Source organism: Coloeus monedula, assembly GCF_965178545.1.
Source record: "Coloeus monedula genome assembly, chromosome: 16".
Lineage (NCBI taxonomy): Eukaryota > Metazoa > Chordata > Aves > Passeriformes > Corvidae > Coloeus > Coloeus monedula.
In genome coordinates this window covers 1895110-1915823 of record NC_138796.1, presented here as the reverse complement: position 1 = coordinate 1915823, position 20714 = coordinate 1895110, and the positions used below count along the sequence as shown (strand labels likewise).

Sequence of the window (20714 nt, the reverse complement as noted above, 5' to 3'; positions counted from 1 at the left end):
GTTCACAGGGCAAGTACCCAGTGGGGAAACAAAGCATTGACCTGGAAATCCTCTTCTTCCCTCATCCCAGCTGTTTTGTGCCACAAGACATGTCTGAAAAGGATGCAAGCATCACCCAGCAATGTGTGAGCCCTGCCCAGCTGAGCTGTGTGCCCTGCACATGCTAGGAGCACCCCATCTCAGCACTCACTTGAAAGTGCTCTTCTGCTGCAGGCTGTGGCATGTCCCTATCCATGTTAAACTGATCTAAATTCCACACAAATGCTTATGAGCACAGGGAATTCAGAGCACTTGTTGCCAGCAGAAGGCAGACCTTAGATCAGTGCTGCCTGCATGGGAGAGTTTCACTGTTTACACTACACACTGCCTGAATATGAGTCCCTGTGTTGACTTCCACTGCAGGGAAAAGCAAACAAACACCATAAAAGGTCTCAAGCACTCTAACAAATATGCCTATCACAGAGAGAATCAACTTTGTACACTCATGAACAGGAATGCTAAAAACACTGCTTTCAAAGCACAGGCTAACACCATTTCCTCCAACTTATCAGGAGAGCTCAGGAAAAGACACAGGCCCCAGTGAATGCTGTATTCCACAGGTTTCTGAGAATGCTTGCTGCTGTTCTTTGCACTGAAAAGTTTCCAGTTCCTAGATAAACATGGGGATAGCCTAAGGACAAGCACATGAGTGGTGCAGACCTTGTGCTGCTGCTTTGTGTGCTAAGCACGCTCTCATTTGTGAAAAGGTGAAGTTTACCTTCTCTAGCAGAACATTTGTACATCCAGTGAGCCACTGGGTCAGGCACAGTGTTCCTGCAACCTGTGACTGACAGCCTATGCTGAGATAATGACATTTAATAGGCAAGATGAGGGTTACTCTTGAAGACAAACATCTCCTTTCTAAGGCACAAAAGCTGAAGGTGATATTATTGGAAAAAAAATTGCAGTTACCAGCTGCAGAATTACTGACTAGCATGGGTCCCTCATGTAGGTGTCTCTCACACCTGCCTGTTTCAGTGAATGCTTTGAATAACCCAAGCTTAGAATAAACCCTGATGATTGCATAGCAGAAGAGCTCAAATGAACTACAAACCTCAGTTAAAAAATAGAGAGGTCAGCACAGGAAGTTATGGCCATATCTCACTCTAGAAAAGAAGGAGAGAATTCAAGGTTACACAAGCAAGCTTGCAACTGCAGCAAGATTAACATCCTTCCACTCTGATAAGTTAAACATGATTCTATCCTTCATCTCCAGACTCTTCTACAGAGAAGATTATCTATCTGTAGTGCAACTGCAAAAGCTGCCTGCACAGAAGATGAGAAATGGGACTGCTGAAATGGTTTTGTGACCATGTCAGAAACTAACAGCCAGGAAATTGTACGTGGCAGGAGAACAGACACATTCACAATGACTGCAGCCATCCCTAAACCATCGATGTAGACAGCAGAGTGAGATTGGAGGCCACCAGCAATTAGCTAAAGGAAAAGGAACTTGTTGTGCTTCCATGTATACCCACTTCAAGAATACTTTAGGGTCATTAAACACATTAATGTGTCAGCAAAACATTTATCTGTCCACATTTAAATGTATTTTAGCTCTGTAAACTGCACCGTGAAAAAGAAACAGCAGCTTACTCAGGTTGTTGATGTACTGAAGAGATGAGTCAAAATACAGGATTTCTGGTTATCTTCCCACTTTTAATTTTCCAACCCTTAATTTCTCCTTGTTTTTATTTACTACACAGCTAAAACTACACATAATGGAAACATTCTCCCATGTTAATACGATGCTGTTCTTGAGCTGGCAGCCTTTGAAGGGCCTCTTGCTTCTGGCAGATGTGGCACAGCACACTGGTTTGCACAGGTGTCCCACCACCCACACATGCCTTCCCTGGTGACCTTGTCACCAGCTCTCTTGCCTCTTATCCCTGTCTGCTCTTGTACCCTGCTGATGCTCCTTGAGTCTGGAGCCTGTGATGCCACATTAGCCCCAGCAGCTGCTTTCTCATCCCGCTGCCTGGAGTGATTGGTGTCAATAAAAATCTAAACCAGAGGAAACGAAACAAACCTCAAGAAAAGGCTCCAAATAAAAGGAGCGATGATTTCCTGCAACACTCAAACAACTTGAAAAATAAAGCACCTGGGAGGCAAACAGAGAATGAGTGGAATGAAAAGGAATTGATGGAGAGCTGAAGAGGAGTCTAATCACACAGGAAAGCAGGGGAAAGGTGCATGATGGATGTTTCCACATGATTTCTGGGTAGTCAAGGAGACAGTTTTTATCTGTGTGATGAAGAAGCCTGTTCACTCACTGAACTTGTGTCTCACAGTTAGCAGGTTAATGGTACTTAAAGTTCTCCTGGTCTCTGACGGCAGATTACTTTTTACAGAATGGAGTCATGTAGTGGCATGGAGCCACTAACTCTGCCAACTCTCATTATCTAAGCATGCTACTTACATTCCTAGTTACCTGCAACTCTGACTACCGAGGTCATTCAGTGATAAGGGATGATTCTTAAAACATCTGTTTGGAATTGAAATATTTCAGAGAAAAATGGATCCTACACCCTCTTCTACCCAGGCAATCTACCCAGATATCTTGTGTCTGAGATCAGCATTTCTTTTTTATTTGTGAAACTTCAGCTTCTGTGTCTGGGCTTCACCAACAGTTTCTTCTGCTCCTTCCCATTTCACTGTGCAAAAAGCATTTAAGCTTCCACTTTCCCAGCTGTGGTAAAACAGCTGTGCAACCTTAGGTTACTAGGAGAAAAATCATTATACTGAAATTGCCTCTGGTGTGAAACACTGACTTGGAATTAGCTGAAAGCTGCTGGATCCTGATTTGCTGTGGGGTTTCCTGTTCCTTACTCCAACTGCACTCTGTCCAGAGCCATACACCCTTCCTCTTGGCAAGCCCAGCCATTGTTCTGGGCTAGCCCTGCCACCTGCAGTCACTGTGTATCAGCACTCTCAAACTGCATCGCAAATACTCCATGTCTTATTGAATAGTCCACCTTTGCAATCAGTTTAAGCAAAAATAGTTCATAAAGGCTCAACATACAGTGTCCCTAGAAGCAGTATAGGGTAGACATGCAATTTTATAGGGTAGGCATGCAATTTCTTACATTGATGGCTCAGCATTGCTGGTTTGCTGCAGTTGCCTCTAGAGCATCTTGAGGTACAACTGGAGATATCTTGGTTTCTTTCTTTCCTTCTTTGGTGCTAGGAGATAACACATTACAATCCTGTTGAGGGAAAGGTTCATAAGAACATTGTTATACATTGGAAATAGGAAATTAAAGTTTGGGTAAAATTCCTTTGAAAAATCATAATAAATTTATTTGATGAAACACTGATTTTACAGGCAGTTAGAACACAATTTGGATTTGGACTGCTGTCTTAAGGCTCATTTACTTTATTTAGAAAAGCACCTTCTCTTCATCACATGGCATCTGGTTATCCCCTGAGCAGACACTGAGTTTTGTTGTACTAACAGGAACCCTTGGCAAATTAGCAGCTGGAGCAGCTGTTCCAGTGCAGGGGTTCTGTGAGCCTCTCCAAAATGGGTTTGTATGTTACTGAATGTGGAAGGGCCTATCACTTTAATATTCTGAGAAAATAGCATTATTTGATGTTAATCTTCACACTTGCTGTAACAGTAAGGTGGAAGAAAATGATTGATGGCTGGGAATCAGAGCAAGGATAACAGTGAATAATGCAAGGCATGTAACTCAGCACTGAGTTAGATTATGGATTTATCTTTCATTTATTAGAACTCCTACAGAAATGTCCATTTATTTTTTTGGTTATAACCACATTGTGCAATCACCAGGTATGCTGTAGAGAAGGGCTTCTGTAATTTAGTGAAAGAACAAAAGACATTTGTTTGGTTAGAGTTGTGCTTTGGTGCATTTGTGCGTGTGCTTGTGCAATTATATATCTGAACAGGTGTATACACAAAGCCACTCATACACACACAAAAGAACAAACACCATCTTATGAAACCAAATTTAACTGCATGTTTTTCATCTGTTCCCATTTGCAAAATATATCGAAGAAACAAAAAAATTTATGTGCATAATCTAAAGAAAAAGGTTTTGTTCTTTATAATAAAAGAAATTTAACAAGACAGGGTATCTCAATTTCAACCAAAATTTGGGGGTTTTTTTCAACCCAAGTTGCAAAACTGTAAAGCTCCAGGCCTTTATCTCTTACCTGACTTTGAATGCAGAGCAGTTTGTGTGCCTAGGTTCCTTCTCTTGTCCTTTTTTTCATGTTAACACAACTTTACAGCTCCAGGGCCCAGCCTGGGGTGGCCGCTCTCCTTGCACCAAGCACACAGCTGCCGTTGGAGCTGGAGAAGGGCTGGCACCCAGCACAGCACACAGGAACACACTGCCAGCCTTTAAAACACCAGCTCTGCTCCTCTCTCTCCCTCCTCAGTATCTTTTCTGGAAAAGTACTTTCTGCATTACAAAAGTTTGCCTCAGTGAAGTGCTTACAAAAATGGGATCTTATCAAAGAGTCCTAATGTGAGCAATACTTAACTCTATCCTTCACCTCTCTAACTCATGCCCAGCACTGTCAGCCAAGCCACTTTTTAATTGCTCATTGTACTTTCCCAACAGAAGACTATTGTAATGTTGCTGGTTGTTCATCGTGACTGGTTCAAGATCATATGGAGTGGTGAAAAACCAGCATCAATATAAAGAAGTAAATATAATCTCTCATTTATTTCTGAGTCATAGAAGACCTTATTCAAACCCTCCAGCTACCACTTGACACAACAACCTCCACTGAAAGCTTCATGCTGTGGCTTATGTAACCCATTTGCTCTTGATTGGCCTTTTCCAGATGTTACTTTATCTCAATCATCTCAGAATTTGTCTGAAGAATTTGCTGAGGCTGCACGGCAGCTTAAAAAAGAAGCTCCAAGAATCCAGTTTGGCAAAATGGATGTGACACACCAACATGACTTGAGAAAAGAATTTAATATTCAAGCCTTTCCTACTGTGAAATTTTTTGTGAATGGTAGCAGGGAAGATCCCACAGACTGCAAAGGTAAACTGTCTCATGCACTGATAAGATAATGATAGTAATGACAGGATGTACCTATCTATTACACTGCTGAGAAGAAAAATACAGATGCTCAGATAAAAAATACACAAGGTGGAAAGCTGGTTTTGCCCACGGTTTTAAATATGCAATTGCCTCTGTACCAATACAGGGACTTGAATCTGAATTCATCTTCCAAGGGTGTAACTGAATATCTTCTCTATTAAGTTCACACAGCCAAATTAATTACTGGTGTTATTCCACCGAGTACAGAATTGCCCCAACAAGACAACTCACTCCCAATTACTACAGTAAACATTAATGAGTTATGCCAAACAAGAACTGGGTCCCAAAACTGCTCCATTACTCTTCTGGTCCACTGCAATTCCCACGGGCAGCATGCCTACAGAAGCAGGCTGGAGCAACACTACGTCTGACAACGAATTGGGAATTCACAGGGTCCTTAGCATACAGGTAGGCCTCCTAAGCTAAGGAAAATAATTTTGCTATTTAGCCATCAGAGGGAGCTCATATGTGGCTTAGAATAAAACATGGAATAATTTGAAGTACTTTACAGAAAGTTACTAAGCAAAGACAACAGCAGACTTTAGCAATCCCAGAAACCCAGGTCTTACGAGATGTTTTCGTTCACTTACAGTGTATACAAGAAAGGGTTTTTTTCATAAAATGAACTTTTACAGAGGTGATAAAAATTGCATGACTTGCAATCTGTTAGCATACTCTGAGCACATACAGGTGAGTGACAAGCTTAATACAACAATAAAAAAAAAGGAACCCAGAGTTTGCCTCCTGAGCCTGCACACAACCAAGTGCTAAGATATCTTTAACTGCTGAGCCCCCTGTGGCTCCTGCTGAAACCTGATCTTCAGTATTTTTAGCAACTTGCTCCTCCTCACTATTGAATTTCTTACCAAGTTCCCACCATCCAGACTTGTGCAAACAGCAGCCTCTGCACAAATGCCACTGACAGCGTGACATGCCGTACTGAACTTTTATTAGAGGTGCTGTCACCTGAAAGCAAAAGCCCTTACCTTCAGTCTCTGATTAAATCTACAGCACTGACAAGAAAACCTCTCTTAAACTGGTAAAGGTGGCAGATTTTCTGGTGTGAGCCAGTGAGTACAGAGTATTGCAACAACACACACATAGCTGCCCTCCAGCAGAGAGCTGCTGCTTCAGGCACGCTTTCCAGCAAGATGCAGGAATTAGGAAACTGGCTGCTGCTCTGTGCTTTGTAGCAGGCAGATAGCACCAGTGGTTTGGAATACATGTGCCACCAATAATGGCTTAAATTACATTTTGTTCACTGGTAAATGCTTATGTGCAACACTGAGTAAAACCTCACGTAGCATGTTTGACTTTTAAACCACTGAGCATTGGCAACTGGAAATGTGCACTGGCCACCCAGTGGCTTCTCACACAGGACTTGGTACATACAAAAGAAACTGCAGACCTTGCTTAAATCAATAAATTAATTCAACTCTTTAGGGAAGATGGAATTTTTGAATGGTTGCCCTGGCAATGGACATAACATGAAAGCCAAATCTAGGCTTTGTAAATCATCATTTACGACTGCATGGTCAGAATTTGGCCAGTACACAGGCTGATTAAAGGAACTCAATAGAAAGATTAATCAAATGGAAAGTAGGTTTAGGGGCTATAGCACTGACATAAGTGACAAGATCTCCATTCTGCATTTAGACAGCAGAAGTCAAGCACTATGTGGCCACTAGATACTGCTCTGTGCTTTGTTCTGCAGCCTCTACACTCCAGAGCAGATGTCTGCCTGCTTCACTTTAAAGAAATGGTATTTTAAACTATTTGCAGTGCTGTCTGCTGCAAAACTGATGGCAGTGAAATGGTCTGACTCAATTTTGATCTTGTCATTCTGCTAAAATGCACAGTGCCAGGACTTGCATCTCTGATAATCCACTTGTACTATACATTTTGACTCTAGCACTTAACTTCTTCTCTTTCATGTATGATTTTAATTAACCTTTACTCTGATCCAAGAAGGCTGTCTGTCATACAGAGATGAAAGGGCCGAGATTTTAATCGCCTAAACCTCAATTTGGTACCTCAAATTCCTCTGAAAACATCATAGTTTAAGAGCATAATTTTAAAAGAGACTCAATATTCTAAAACTCCTGAAAGCTCAGGAGAATTTACCAAATAAACACACTGACTATAATCTCAGTAAAACTGGTAGTAGTAATTTGGAAACCAAAAGATGGAACAATCCAGAACTAAATGACAACTTTTACACTTCAGCTTTGTTTCTTATGTCTAAACTGAAGTGATGCTATAGCCCCACAGAGGAATTTTAACATGTCTCTGTGCCTATCAGATCCTCCTGCAGCACCAAAGGAACAATTTTGACACCTAATATAATTGAACAAACAGTTCAATAAAATCTGCAACTGGTTTGAAGTCATTCTGGATTAAACCTCAGGTCGATAGCACTTTATGGCTCACTGTGATTTTGGGACACATGAAATCTTGCAGGACAGGTTTTCTGCCTGAATTTCCTCATCTCTATTCTCCAGGTGTGATTAATCACTTAACTGGACTCAGAACCATTTGCAGAGGTCTCAGAAAACACTGTACTGATCCACTGTTGGTCTTCTGGAGTCACAGTAATTTAAATGGTGACTAGAACCTGAGGCTGAATTTGGATATCTCAAGCCCCCTCTGAACCAGCTTTGACCTCAGTCCTAAGAAGTCCAAGTCCATTTGTATTCAGCATCCCTCTGCACCCTCACTGCCTTTGTCCTGATTGCACAGAAATTTCTGTCATTCCTTTTGACTTTCATTTTAACTCTCTTTTCCTTCCACAGGAGTCAGAAAAGCCTCAACCTTTATTACATGGGTGAAAAGAAGAACAGGACCTAGCACTGTTTTAATCAACTCTACTGATCAGGCTGAAGCCATCATAAAAGCTGATGATTTGGCAGTGATTGGCTTCTTTAGGGTAATTATCTGGAAAGTTCAAAAGGCTGGTTTCTGTTCCAAATTTGGGATATACTTCTTGCTATTACCACCAAATCCCACGCATCCAAACTAGAACTCCCCAGAAAAAAACCAGACTCTCAGTTTTCTCTACTTTTAAAAAACCATTATCTGCCTCTATCTGTATTTTTTTTACACTTCCAGACAAGCGGCCCAGGCAGATACAAGAAAATCTTACACCACAGCACATTTCCTTAATCAGTACCTGGGCACAGAGACCCTGAGAACAGCTCCTGAGAGCATGATCCTTCAGCAGTGCTTGCACAGCCCTGGCTGGTCACAGCAGTGTCTCCTGCAGCCTCAGAGAAAGGGCTTCTGCTAAACCATCCCAAGGTTGGCCGGTGTGAAGAAGGCCAAAAAGTCATAAAATATTACCACTGTAAATGATCCAACACATGTAGTCCTTTCTCAAGCAAGTTCTGCCACTTTTCAGAGCAGAATAAGGTTCTTAGGATTTGGGACGAATGCTAGTGAACAATAGTCAAGATATGCTGTCAGAGTCAGTAAAACAGGAACAGCTTTTTCCTGCTTTTCAATTGTGTCCTTGAAATCTTTCATATCTGGAAATTCAATCAAGGATTTTCTCTAACGAAACAGACTTTTATTCTGGTATCTCTCTGCCCAGTTAAAAGCACAATGTCTGGACTCACACCTGAACTGATAATATCCCAAATGTGCTGGCTGCAGTACATAGTCCAAGTTTTGTGGATGTGGAAAACAGGATTCATCACCAAAATGCCCCATGGTAACGGAGCTGGTGAGCACATACAACATTAACAGGACAAACTGTGAAAGTGCTCAGTGCCCAGAACCTTGCTTTGCAGCAATCTGCTTGCTGTTCAGGGAGGAAGGCAGTGTTCCAGTGCTGGGAGAAATTGAGAAGCTCTTTCTATGACAGAGATGCCAGAGAGTTCCCTGAACCACGCTGATAGCAGGTACTGCCTGCAGATGTGTTTCACTGGACACTGATTTCGCTCGGTGGCTGAAATGACAATAGATGAGCATGAGCTAGGGCATGTCAGAAATTTAATGGGTGGAAGCCAACAAAACAGTGTCCAAGCAAATAAAGAACCGTATTTGGCCTTCTATTACTCACAGATTGCTCACAAATATGAGTGCCAGGATGTGTTGGAAGGTCTCAGCATATAAATTACTATTCATCTAGCATGAAATAATTGTCTGATTAAATCAAATCTGGAAGTGCTGTTGCCCTTCATCCTGCTAATTTGCTCTTATTTTGAGGGTGGACAGCACAGTGACTATTTGACAGATGCAGGAGTCAAGGTCCCTGCCTTGAGGAGCACTCAGTCCAAAGCCCCAAAGGTGTCAGTCAGCTCCTCTCATGAGCAGAGCCCTCACCTCCTGCCGGCTGTGCAGGGCGAGCAGCTGGTGGCACGATCCCTCCTGTCTGCAGAAGGCTTTGCAGAGCGGCAGTGCCAGGGGAGGGCAGGGAGGGCACAGGGGACCCCACACCATCCCTGCTGACCCAGGCCAGCCAACACAAGCTGGAAAGGGGAGCACAGCAGATGTGTCACAGCACTCCCAGGATCTCCCCTTAGAGGTAATCCTGGCAAGCAATACCCACTTTACAATCACACTCTGCTCTTTGCTTCACAAGCCTTTAGGGGCCTGCTTCACCTGGAGCTCTAACTCCTGCACATCTTAGCAGGATGTAGGGCACAGTCTTAATAAATACTCTTTCTGGGACTAGGAACTTCACAATGACAGTGTGGAAGTTTTCTGTGAGACAGCAAGAGATGTGCCAGAGATGCCTTTTGGGATGACAGCCAGTGAGGACGTCTGCGCTAACTACGGCATCCAAAGGAACTCTCTTGTTGTGTTTAAGAAGGTAGGAGTACAAAAGTCTAGCAGGCAAGGTGCTGTGACAGCTGTGGGCTATGGAAATGCAGTTTGGGAAATTTTCAGGTTAAATAATTTCCTGGTGGTAATTCAAACAGCTTAACACACAAAAAATAATGCATTTACAGACAAGAGAGACAAGTAGGAGGCAAAACCAGCAACCTTTAGACAAGTGATATTTTCGGTCTGCCTGCCTACATCCAGGCTCCTAATTTATGCTTAAATATCTGGATATAATAGCTTTACTTTCCAGCCTGCATTCTAATCAACCTTTGCTGCCATGTTCAGTAAGATTTGCAGACATTCACCTCTTTTTTTGTGTGTTGATTTTGACCAGGAATCTTCTTCTAGTCCACAACAGAAGAAGTGGCCAACAACAAACCTAAAACTACACAGGGTAGCAGCAGTATTTAGACTAGGAAGTAGTCAGACCAATGATTTCCTGAGTGAGCACATCTCACAGATAGCGTGTATAGAGGAGGGAAAGATCTTTCAGTATGTTAAGATTACTGAACAAATTAAAACTGTCAGCTGTACCTTGAATTTTAGCTATAATCTTGTTCTGCAATCTATCTGTGACATTCATTTTACAAGTTACAGAACTTCAGCTGCTGAGGATCATAAACCTCTCACTTTTAAAGCCTGTCATTTTGCTCCTATAGTTGATAAGGCCACCAACCTCACAAACTTCACTATTTGTCCAGGGAAAACCTGTGCATAATGAAGTGCTTGAAGATGGAAGACAGAACAAACTGGGTCTAACAAGGCTAATCAAAACCTTTACCTTGGATTTGGTCACTGAATATAATATCGAGGTATGTGCATTTCTCTGCATTAACAAAAACTACAGGAGAAAGACAGAAATCCATGCAGAAAAAGACCAAGGGAGCTATTCTGCACCTTAGGGACTGAGGCTTTGCTTGTTAGGCAAGGCCATCCTTAAACACATCTAGAAACACCAGCAGAACCCAACACGCAGCTCTTGGTCCAGCCCAGGCCAAATGATGCTTCCCTCTGGCACGATGCTGTTTCCTGGAGGAGATGGGGAGTGGCTGGTGGAACAGTGAACTCTGAGCATGCAAACACCTCCCTCCTGTGGAGCCAACACCAAGGCCTAAGGCTGCTTCTGCAGCAAATAAGTGGGGTGGGACCCAGCTGGGCCTCCCTGGGTAACACCAACTTTTACTTTCAGCACTAATTCTTCTGTGTGTGTTACACAGGATATCAGACTAGAAGATCACAGCCCCTTCTGACTGTAAAAACCTGTGAATAATCACAAGGTTTTTCCTGGAACTGAAAAAACCACTCAGCAGCTGCTGATTCTTCTTACTTTATCTACTTCAAAACAGTGAAACAAAATCCGATGGTTATGGAAATGATTGGGAACTGAGTCTTAAAAAGTAAAATCTGCAATAGCAGAACCTAGGGATACTGATATGCTGAGCCTCTGATTCACTGTTCTGCTTACAAAGAGTGGAACAGATGTTGAGTCTTTTGTTTCCCAGACATCTGTGAAGATTTTCGATGTCCCTGTTGAAAATCACATCCTGCTGTTCACCCCAACAAACTCGGAGACGTTCAATGAGATTTATGAAAACTACAAGTCTGCTGCTGCAGAATTCAGAGGAAAGGTTTGTAACACTGAATCCAGATTTGCAAATAGGAATGCCAAAAGATCAGTGGAAAACCACCCAGCAACATGACTGGTAAAAGTACACTGCTGTCAGTCCCTCTTCTAAGTTGACCAAACAATTTAAAACCAGTTTCAGTAACTATTATTTGAATTTGTTAAGGACAAGCTGAAAGATAAACTACACTTGGAAACGATTCTTTAAAACACAAAGACCACGAAGAGGAGCACTAATTCCAGCTGCTCCAAATAAACCTCTTTCTGGTTTTACAAATATGACTTTCTGGGAGCAACTTCCAGCCAAAAGGAGTTTTAGCAAGGTTCTGGCAATTTCTGGCACTACCAGGAAATACCATGAGGATCTCAGAGTGTTGCCTGAACCAAGGGCTGGAGCCAGCTACAAAACCTGAGGAATGCTGCAAGTTATGTGCATAGCCTTTCCTGCAGCCACGTGTTTGCATGTATAGAAACAGTTACAGGCAGTCATACACACAAGTATTTCGGTTTCCCACGGTGCTGCTCCTGCTCCAGGTACATGAGACACTGAAGAATAGTAAGTCATCTTGTGATAAAATATCACCTACTGGTGAATACATACGGATTGCAGGTGTTTCAGCTCTTCTGTTAAGATTTATGAAGAAGAGCAATAAGCACTTTGAGGGGTAAATTAGAAGTGTTACTAAAAGACGTGGCAGCAAACCACTCTGGAAGGACAGAGAGAAAATCTTCAGTACTTTTGGCTGCTTTAGCATTTGTTATTAACTAGGATCAAGGTGTAATAAAGGCCACAGAGCTGCTGGGTTTTGGTCTGAGACCAAAAATGGTTCTACACAGTTCCTTGAATTAAGGGTTAGATCCTACCTCACTGCCAAGCTCCGTAGTCCATTTCTCCAAAATGGCAAAACCAAAGCTGGAAGGCTCAACCAGATGCATGATTCTCTCTTTATCATCAGATGTTGTTTGTTTTGGTGGATACCAACGAAGCAAGGAACGGACGGATTTTTGAGTATTTTCGTGTCAGGGACATCGATGTTCCTGCTGTGAGAATCCTAAATCTGACCAGTGATGCCAAGTACAAAATGCCCGCAGATGAGGTGACTGTGGAGAGCCTAAAAGCATTTTGCCAGAGCTACCTAAGTGGAAAAGCAAAGGTATGTCCATTGCTAATGGGACACCTCTCTACTACACCAGCTGAAACATAACAAATTGACAAAGCACCCCCTTTTTAAATTAGAACAGCGTCCTGTTGGGATCATGGGTTTGTTATTCTACTGTCACCCTAATGCATCCATCCACGCCTGTTGACAGAGCATTCCTCTGTATTTAACAACTGAGGTGGACTACAAAGTTTCCCAGTCCTCCAGTGTAAATACTGGATTGATCATTTATGGCCCAGTATTTTAACTGATGCCAGCTGTTGTACTCCAGTGCTTTAAAAACTCCCTGTGCATCAATCTTTCCAATACTATAATGGAGATATTTCCCTCCCTTTGCTGGGAGAGATGCAAACAACGATTGCAAGAGATTTTAAGGTTATAAAAAAAATCCAGTAAATAGAAAATTGACAGTTTCAGAGGGGATTAAGATTTGGTATTTGTTTTACGTGAGTTTAGCAAAGTGGATTTCCCAGGGGGATCATTCCCAATGGTAAATACAGCATTTGTTGCCATAATGAGGCATCATCACACTCATGTGGAAAATACATTAAAACATTTTGCTTATTCAGTGCTCCTCTGGATGATTTACAGGGAGAAAAGATAAAGCAGTCAGTCTGAGAGCAGGCAGAATTTAAGAAACTTGAGTAGGTAGATCCTGTATTCAGGGCCGGAGGGGAGCAGAAGGATGGGAGCAGTGGGGATGTGGCCTCTTTCTTACCAAGATCTGCTTGAGTGGCACAGTCCCACCAAGGACAGCTGCCATGGGGCATGTGTGCCTTTCTGCTGCTGTGCCGTGGTGTTAGAGAAGAGAAATTCCCAGCTACTGCACTGTAAATTGTAGGAGTCATGTGGGGACTGTGACTGGTGGTGGAGGCAGAGATTTAAGCAGCAATGCACACTTTCTGGTGTGTTTCATATCACTTCTGAGAGCCCACAATACATAAACTTCCCACTAGTCCAACTCCTGAACACTGGGCAACAAGAATTCAGGGGAGGAATACAAATGTGTTCCAAAGGATCATTTTCAGACAGTCTGCTACAGAGTCTGTATTCAACAGAGGGACAAGTAATTCTGAGCACCAGCTACCCAGGGCTGTGAGCTCCCAGCTCCTGCTGAAGGGAGAGAAGGTGGAACCATGTGATGGCTGACCAGGATGTAATGATATAAAAGAGTTATCAGACAGTAACAGAGCACATTAGGTAATGTCCTATCAGTCTCACATTAACTTGAGCTGGAGTATAGTTCCTCAATGCTCCCTGCACTTTCACAGCAATGTTTCTGTTTCTGCCCAGCAACATCTTTCTAGTGAAGAAATTCCAGAAGACTGGGACAAGATGCCTGTCAAAGTGCTTGTTGGGAAGAATTTCAACAGTATCATCTTCAATAAGACCATGACTGTGTTTGTTATGTTTTGTAAGTGTTGTGATTAAATTCGGGTTTTAAGCTGCTTTAAAAGCTTAAAAGCTGGTCAATTGGAAGGAAAAAAAGAAAGCTCATGCCTATATACCAAACTAATCTTTGCACTTTACAGAATCTGAGCTCGATTAATTTTTATTGTTTGTGCAAAGAATTGAAGAAAAATTTGTGTCATATCTATGGAAATGCTGTGATACATTTGCTGACTTAGTGTTGCACTGAGTAGCACTGGATCCCTTCAGTAAATATTTGCCAAGGCCATATCAAATCTCCCTGTTGAAAGACAGCACAACACTGGAACCTCATGGTGTACGATGGAAATGTGTTGTCTTCCAAGGGCAGAGGGAGAGTTCAGTGAGATTGTCTGGTAATAATAGTCCAGGATTAAATCCCAGATAGGAATTGTGGTTTAGGAAATTGATTTAGGAAATTCTTTTTTCCTCCTCTGTCTGCAAGGGAAGTGGCTTCCTTACAGGACTCTTTCCAGGAAGAAACCTCTGCCCTATCCTTGTACCAGCCAGCAGGGATTCGGTTGAGCCTTAATTACTTCAGTAAAACAAACATGCAGCATTAACAGAACTACAGACACCTAGCTCTACTGTCCTGAATTCCAGAAATTCATAAGGGTAGTACATTCCTGCCACCCTCCTTGCTGGCTGCAGCTGTGTCACTCACATGAGTAATTTTTACATTTCAGTATCATGAACAAACTGAATGATCTAAGCAAGAATTGAACCAAGTCCTCTGGAAATGAGAGGCTGGAAAAGGGAACGTACTGTATTCAGTAAAGCACTCCTGAAATTTTAGTTCTGTATAAACCAAGTGTGAGCACTGCTCTCCTGCTGAAGGACTGCAACTGTGTTGTGAGCTATTCAAGGGGATGCTGGGCTCTCAGCCATTTGCCTTTCTGGTAACCTGCATCAGTGCAGTGCTCAGAGTCAAAACAGCACCATAACTCAGACTCCTCTTTCTAGAGCCAGCATAGCATGGTTTATGAACACAGTTAATTTTAGTGTGCAGGAAGTATTTTGTACACTTTGGACAACACAGGAATGATGGAGACTTACTGGGGTTGCACTGGTTTGTTGGAGTGAAAGCTCCTCTGGCTCAGGCCCAGAGGGAAGCCAAAGCACAGGGACTGAATTAAAACCTTTGGACAAGCTGAGGTACGTGAAGTCACACCAAAGTGAAATAGAAATACAGATTTTTAACTTCAGTAGAAATATATGCTAAGTGCCTTAAACATTAAAAAGCTGCAGCAGAGACCTTAAACACAGTTCTTGCTGCAGCAATGTTACCTTTTCACAGAATCCTTTACTTTAGACAAAATATAGATAGAATTACACTGTTCACATTTTTTAGATAGAGTGTTCACATAAACAATAACAACTGATAGAAACTGCATACGCAAATCTGTGTAAAACTTGTGTAACACTGGTGTGAGGCTTACGACTGTTAGAATTAGACCAGGATAGGTTAAGGAAAGAAAAACTAGAATTGTGTGTTAATCTTATTGGTCAATTAACAAATATAATCCACACTTCTGTAAGAAAAAATATAGAGTGTATAGTATACAGTGTATAGTTTATAGAGAATACAGAGTATAGAGCATACAGAGTATATGGAGCATATAGAATACACAGAAGAAGCTGTTTTTGCCTGTTGTTGCTGTTGCTGCTTGCCTTTATCATGTAACCCCCTTCGAACTCTGCCTTCAAGACAGCTGTGAGACTATGAAATAAAGAACTCAGCAGAACAGCAGCCTCCTCTGCTCTCTTACCCTGGTCTGAGAGGGAAGGGTACCCTGTGAAAAGCTCAACACTGGTTATCTGGCACACCTCTCCAGCAAAGCTGTCCAAGTGCTGTGTGCTGGCTACAGTCATAGGAGGCTAAAGAGAGCTAAGGCAGCACTGCTATCAGAAAAGTGCTAGTGAATAACTAGTTATCACTACATGGAGATGTGAAATTCATGAGGGGCAAATGGTTTCTAGCAGAGAGTGACAACAAATGAAACCTCAAACCCTGTTAACCTAAAGGGCTAAATAGGTCCCTGTGGTTGCACCACCACATGCTCTTCTGCTCTTCTCTGTCCTTCTAATTTTACTTTTAAATTTGCAGATGCCCCTTGGTCCCATGAGTGCAGAAAACTCCTGCTGATCTGGGAGAAGCTGGGAGAGCAATACCAAAGTCGCAAGGATGTAATGATTGCGAAGATCGATGTCACAGCAAACGACATCCTGTCCGTGGCGCTGGCTCGCTACCCGTTCTTCACTCTCTTTCCTGCTGGCTCGGATTACCAGGTGAGAAGCTGTTGGGGGACATGGTGGGGGCACAGCTGCCCACCAAGGCAGGGGGCTGTGCTTGCACACGTGCACAGGTCTCACAGGGAGAAAGGGGTTCCTTAGCTAAGAAAGATTTGGTCCTTTTCTGCTCAGCACTGGCCTCTGAGTAGACATTGAACCTGAATTAGAGGAGAAGCCCTTCTATTGTCTCATCCTGTGGCAAGAGCTCAGGTAGCATTTACTGACTTGGGCTACAAGTCCCTAGGGCCCCACATTCTGCTGTTCAACAATCTCCAATCTGCCTGTTGGGTTCTAGCAACAGTCTCAGCTTGGAGTGAATTCACAGATACCTCCTAATGACTGCAGTGCTTTTTTACTTCAAAGAGGTGTTCTGTCAAAGAACCACTTGTGCTAGTTGTTTCCAGAGCATGTACGACAATTGTCTCTAAAGTGTTAATACTGCTCTTGTTATTTTCCTCTATATTTTCACAAAACCCAAATCAAAACCTTTCTTCTGTACATTTAAGCCAGTAATTTTACTCCATTATGGTATCCCAGCCTCCACTGGGAATAAATAGTTGTTGTCAAGACCAATGATTTTTGCAAGATGCTACCTAATGAATCAGCTATTTACACAATAATTAGAAAAGGCTGCTGAAAGTCAAAGCAAAGAAAAATATTAAATAGCTACATTCTCCATCTATGTACATTATCTAATTAAAAAGAAAATATCTCTGAAGTAAAAAAAAAATTAAGATACCGCTATAATTAAGGCATTACTAAGCTTTTCATTTTTCTGCTTAGTACTAAACTTAAATTAAATTCTAAGGCATTTACCCATGTCCTCATTTAATCTTTGAGAGATTTTCCTCTTGGATGTGCATGCACAACTTCTGATGAATTGGACTGCAGTCCTGCACACTCACAGAGCGTTTAGTCTTCAAGCAGAAGAGCAGAAACCCATTAAATGCTCTTAATAAATGTCAGTTTGCAAAAAAAACCAAATAAACAAACAAAAAAGCCCCAAACTAGTAAAAGACTTCCATTAACTATTAAGGGATTGTTTCATACTTAAAAACTCTCTGGGATTAAAGAGTGTTTGAAATCTCAAGTCCTTCTTTGTGCACCATGTTTTTGCACTACTTCCCTGAAATGCAGAGATTTTGTCTTGTACTTGACTTGTCTGCTTCTATGGGTTAAGTGAGAAAAAGAACATCTACATACTCTTATGCACTGATTACTGTAGTGAGAAGTGTTGACACACATCCCCAGTAACCAGTGCAGGAATCAGCTGCTTCTCTGGCTTTACAGGACTTCAGGCTCTGAGAAGCTGCTGTCCCAGCCAACATCAGAGCCAATAAAAATCAAGACTCATCTGAGAATGTTAATTGCCACTGGAGAAATAAAATAATCTTTCTCAAGAAACTTAAACTTACAAACATAGAAACCATAAAAAAAGTAGTTTCAAAGCTGCCATATTTTCATTAAAATGGAATGGAAATACCAAACTTCTAATATACGAAAAGTGTACAATTTTAGTGAACTCACTAGTCTGGAGTTGTTTTGTTTACAGTCCTTTGAACTCAAATCAGGTGTAAGAGTAACCAGCATTATTGGCCTGAGTGGGAGTGAGCTTAACCCAAATGAGAATAGGTATCCACCTATTTCCAAACACACTCAGATAACAGCAGACAGTTCCCAATGTCATGTACATGATCTCCTACAACTTTTTGCTAAAAAACTTGTGCAAAACCCTTTTATACTTCCAGAGAGCAAAGGATTTTTGGAGAGGAATCTTTATAACACAATATGGCGCCTAGATCCACTCAGAAAATTTTAAAGCTCTAAACTGAAACTTCTTTCATTGAACTTCCTCAGAAGAAAATCCTCAGTAAATCCCCAACTTAAGGTGAAGTATAAGAAAATTAATGTCACTGCTTATATTCATCCTGTTCTTTCAAGCTGTGCAACAGCTGGACAATGTATTCAAAACTATTCCAGAATCTGAATTTCCATTGAAAGGTTTAGACAGCTTTGAATAGCACGGCTGGACACTTAAAAGACTCTGTTCTTCAGAATATCTTGCCAATGCTTATTGTTAAACACAAAACCCCCCACTGATGTCAGTAGTTGGCAGGATCCCAAGCTGGTACCATAAAATAACGGTTATAATTTTTATACAAATCCTTTCCTTCTTAGACATCTATTTCTTCTTTACACTCAAGTTTCAGGTGATGTTGGAACCTGCTGTGCCTCTGCCCTTGCTTTGTAAACTGAGCACAAAAGTCTAGAGTTTGGTCAGTCTAAAGAATCCTCCACCCATTATTTCCAAAATGTTGTGTACCGTTACATACTTAACTTTAAATCTTTTTCAGGAAGTGGCCTATACTGGGGAATATACATTGGAAGCATTTTCTGAATTCTTAGAAGAAAAAGGCAAGATGAAAGCAGAACCAGGAGAGAACGTAAGTATTTTATCCAGACACTGCCAGATCTGCTGTGCAATCCAGGCATGTTCCCAGCTTGTGGAGACATTCCTGGACTGGCTGCAGCACAGCCACAGTCCTGGGCCCCTGCTCGTGGCAGTCCTGGGGTGGTCCTTACTGGTCTGTAGCTGGTTCCATCCCCAGTTCCATCCCCACAGCAGCTGCAGTCGTGTACCACAGCCTGGCAGGCACGCACCCACTCACATCCTTGTTTTTGTCACACAAAGCCCTCTTCTCCCAGTGCTCGTGCTACAGCTGAGTCACTGCACCAACACTGGCAGAAAGCAGCGCTCGGCAGAAAGGAGCCTGCACCCTGACAGGTGTGAGCAACACTTGCTCACCATTTTAGCTGGAAAAAACAAAGCCCCAGCTAAGTGTCAGCTGTAGCTGGAGTGGTTCAAATGCCCATTGCCCACCTCGTTCTGCTGCATTCAGTGTGGCTTCTCTTTGCTGTAAAACAAGGACACAGCTGAGAGCAGATGATGTCCCTTCTCTGAGCTATCTGGTTGTGATTCTTGCCCAGTTCCTCGACCCTTTCTTCTCTGCTGTAAATCAGACCAGAGAAGTGTTTGCTGTCCCACATCTGCCTGTTATTTAATCACAGACACTTCACTGCAAAAATACACATGGTAAGTGAACAATGGGATCTCCACACAGAGAACTACGAGCAGCAGAAAAAATCCTGACACGTAAATGGAGACACTGTCCATGCAGGATAAGGATCCTGGGCTCTTCCTGCCCAGAAATGAAGTGGAACCACCGGGTAGCAGTAGTTATTAACACTCTTTTCAGCTAGCAGGAAAACTGCCTGTGGGTGGAGAAACAGTTTTGAGTTTTCAGACTTATTTCCACCAGAGGCTTTGATTTTTTCCTGCAGTCAGTGGTTAAATACGTTGTTACTGATGGAGAGAGATGACTAAACTTGTAGTGGGACACAGAAGGCTGCAGAGCAGGATCAGACATCTGCCTTTCCCCAGTCATTGCACAATTCTGCTTTCCAATACCCAAAGCCTACACTTGATGGCTGCCTCTTGCACGTTCCTCAGTGCTGCGTTTCAGGCAGATCTGTTGAGTTCTACACACAGTCTTTTACATGCAAAATTTGATCTGTGTATATTCTGTTGTCTCTTCTTCATGCTTTATTTCACATTAAAGAATAAGTTAAAAAGTCAGCTTAGAAAATACCACTCAAAAACATGCTCTGTGTAGCAAAAGGGGTTAGTAATTGACATTTTCTCATCTGTTCACTTTTTCCACCCTTACCTGACACCCACCAAATTTTCCCAGGACATTGCAGTATTAGGACATTTGCAGTACAGTGCTTGATATGAACTCCCCTGCTGAAGTAATTCTTCATCCTCACCTCAGGGCATTCACAAACACACAAACAAGATAAATAGGGCAGTTTCTTTTGACATTGCCAAAGAAAGACAGCCTTGTGCCCACCAGCACACATGGTATTCTAAGTTCTTATTAAATCTTCACACAAAGCTTCATGTAAGCTCTGCCATAAAGGTGAAAAGGTTTGAAAAGCACACTTTAGCAACAGCTGCACTATTTCTGACCTCATTAACAAGACCTCAAGTTCCTTGGTTGAAAAGATGAGACTCTGCGTTTCAACTAATCTTAAAATGGTTTTGGTTTTTTTTTTTAAGAATTACTGGAGCAATTGTCTTTGTGAACATCTGTAATCAGCAATTTTCCTTTTGCATTTCCTTTTTTTGAAAGGATCCTTCAGGAGGAATCAAAGAGGATTTCAGTCAAAAGGAAACTGTAATAACAGAGAAAGAACTTTAA

At 42.1% G+C, this 20714-nt stretch overlaps 1 protein-coding gene across 1 annotated transcript in view; it reads left to right on the top strand.

Annotated features, from left to right (window-relative positions):
• The window catches only part of PDILT (protein disulfide isomerase like, testis expressed), a gene marked incomplete at both ends in the record, with an annotated part of 23609 nt that extends 2895 nt beyond the window's left edge, over positions 1-20714 (top strand). Inside the window, 10 exons of the mRNA XM_082291822.1 lie at positions 4855-5061; positions 7914-8047; positions 9797-9934; positions 10650-10760; positions 11451-11576; positions 12529-12726; positions 14026-14146; positions 16268-16449; positions 18807-18896; positions 20646-20714. Of these exons, the coding sequence (XP_082147948.1) occupies positions 4855-5061; positions 7914-8047; positions 9797-9934; positions 10650-10760; positions 11451-11576; positions 12529-12726; positions 14026-14146; positions 16268-16449; positions 18807-18896; positions 20646-20714 (1376 nt within the window). The remainder of the gene's footprint in view (positions 1-4854; positions 5062-7913; positions 8048-9796; positions 9935-10649; positions 10761-11450; positions 11577-12528; positions 12727-14025; positions 14147-16267; positions 16450-18806; positions 18897-20645) is intronic.